Source organism: Notolepis coatsorum (genome assembly GCF_963971535.1).
Source record: "Notolepis coatsorum genome assembly, chromosome: 5".
NCBI lineage: Eukaryota > Metazoa > Chordata > Actinopteri > Aulopiformes > Paralepididae > Notolepis > Notolepis coatsorum.
In genome coordinates, this window is record NC_140169.1 from 83,769,387 (window position 1) to 83,771,258 (window position 1,872).

The window sequence follows — 1,872 nt, forward strand, 5'->3', positions numbered from 1 at the left end:
AGAGCTCAAACACCTACTGTACGGCCCGGGAGAGCTCAAACACCTACTGTACGGGAGAGCTCAAACACCTACTGTGCGGCCAGGGAGAGCTCAAACACCTACTGTACGGCCAGGGAGAGCTCAAACACCTACTGTACGGCCAGGGAGAGCTCAAACACCTACTGTGCGGCCAGGGAAAGCTCAAACACCTACTGTATGGCCCGAGAGAGCTCTGAAGAGTAAAAAATGACACAATCATCTGAGGCGAGAAGGAGCTAGTGAGAAGATCAAAAAGCCCAAAAAACAAACCGTCCGGTTACCGTCTGTAGTGTGGTAGTGAAAGGGTTAACCGTCTGTAGTGTGGTAGTGAAAGGGTTAACCTTATGTAGTGTGGTTGTGAAAGGGTTAACCACCTGTAGTGTGGCAGTGAAAGGGTTAACCGTCTGTATGTGGTAGCGAAAGGGTTAACGGTCTGTAGTGTGGTTGTGAAAGGTTAACCTTCTGTAGTGTGGTAGTGAAAGGGTTAACCTTCTGTAGCGTGGTAGCGAAAGGGTTAACCGTCTGTAGTGTGGCAGTGAAAGGGTTAACCTTATGTAGTGTGGTTGTGAAAGGGTTAACCGTCTGTAGTGTGGTAGTGAAAGGTTAACCGTCTGTAGTGTGGCAGTGAAAGGTTAACCGTCTGTAGTGTGGCAGTGAAAGGGTTAACCTTATGTAGTGTGGTTGTGAAAGGGTTAACCGTCTGTAGTGTGGTAGTGAAAGGTTAACCGTCTGTAGTGTGGTAGTGAAAGGTTAACCGTCTGTAGTGTGGCAGTGAAAGGTTAACCGTCTGTAGTGTGGTAGTGAAAGGGTTAACCTTATGTAGTGTGGTTGTGAAAGGGTTAACGGCCTGTAGTGTGGTAGTGAAAGGGTTAACCGCCTGTATTGTGGCAGTGAAAGGGTTAACCTTCTGTAGCGTGGTAGCGAAAGGGTTCACCTTATGTAGTGTGGTTGTGAAAGGGTTAACCGTCTGTAGTGTGGCAGCGAAAGGGTTAACCTTCCGTAGTGTGGTTGTGAAAGGGTTAACCCTTTGTTCTGTGGCAGTGGGAGGGTTAAAGAGTCAGTGCGGCCTCACCCTCCTTCAGCATGCCCACTTTGAGACACTTCATGAAGCGACAGGCCTGGCACGACTTGCGTCTCCTCTTGGTGATCTCACACTCGTTGGTGGCCGGACAGCTGTACTCAATGTTGCCTGTGGAAAGAGCATAAATCATTATTATTTCTCCAGTCATTCTATTAATTCTAATAACGTGTATAATAATAGGCATTTAATTAAATATAGACAGGGAATTAGTTTAGAATTTTCGTGGAAAGGACAGGATTATTCTCATTAGTAATGCTCCTCAAATAATATAGCTAAATGACACTGATTCAATCCGTTTTTGGTTGAGGTTGAAAATGTATATTTGGAAATCAACGTTGAAATAATTTTTAATTAATGTTGACCACCTGAAGGCCCTCTTTTATGTTGGAAAAGTAACATTGAATCAATAAAATGTCAGCAAAATGTCAACGTTGATTCAATGTTATTGACATTGACTCTTCGATGTTGATCCAACTCTGTTTCTATGTCAGTTTGTTATCTGGTACAGAATCACAGACAGACAGACAGACGGACTGACACACACACACACGCACGCACGCACGCACCGCACGCACGCACGCACGCACGCACGCACGCACGCACGCACGCACGCACGCACGCACGCACGCACGCACGCACGCACGCACGCACGCACGCACGCACGCACGCACGCACACACACACACACACACACACACACACACACACACACACACACACACACACACACACACACACACACACACACACACACACACACACACACCTGTCCCA

The 1,872-nt window shown here is 47.1% G+C and overlaps 1 protein-coding gene across 1 annotated transcript in view; it reads right to left on the reverse strand.

The window, feature by feature from the left end:
* The window catches only part of LOC311229123 (steroid hormone receptor ERR2-like), a gene marked incomplete at both ends in the record, with an annotated part of 137,894 nt that overhangs the window by 89,327 nt on the left and 46,695 nt on the right, over nucleotides 1–1,872 (reverse strand). Inside the window, 1 exon segment of the mRNA XM_084315144.1 lies at nucleotides 1,091–1,207. Coding sequence (XP_084171270.1) covers nucleotides 1,091–1,207 — 117 coding nt within the window.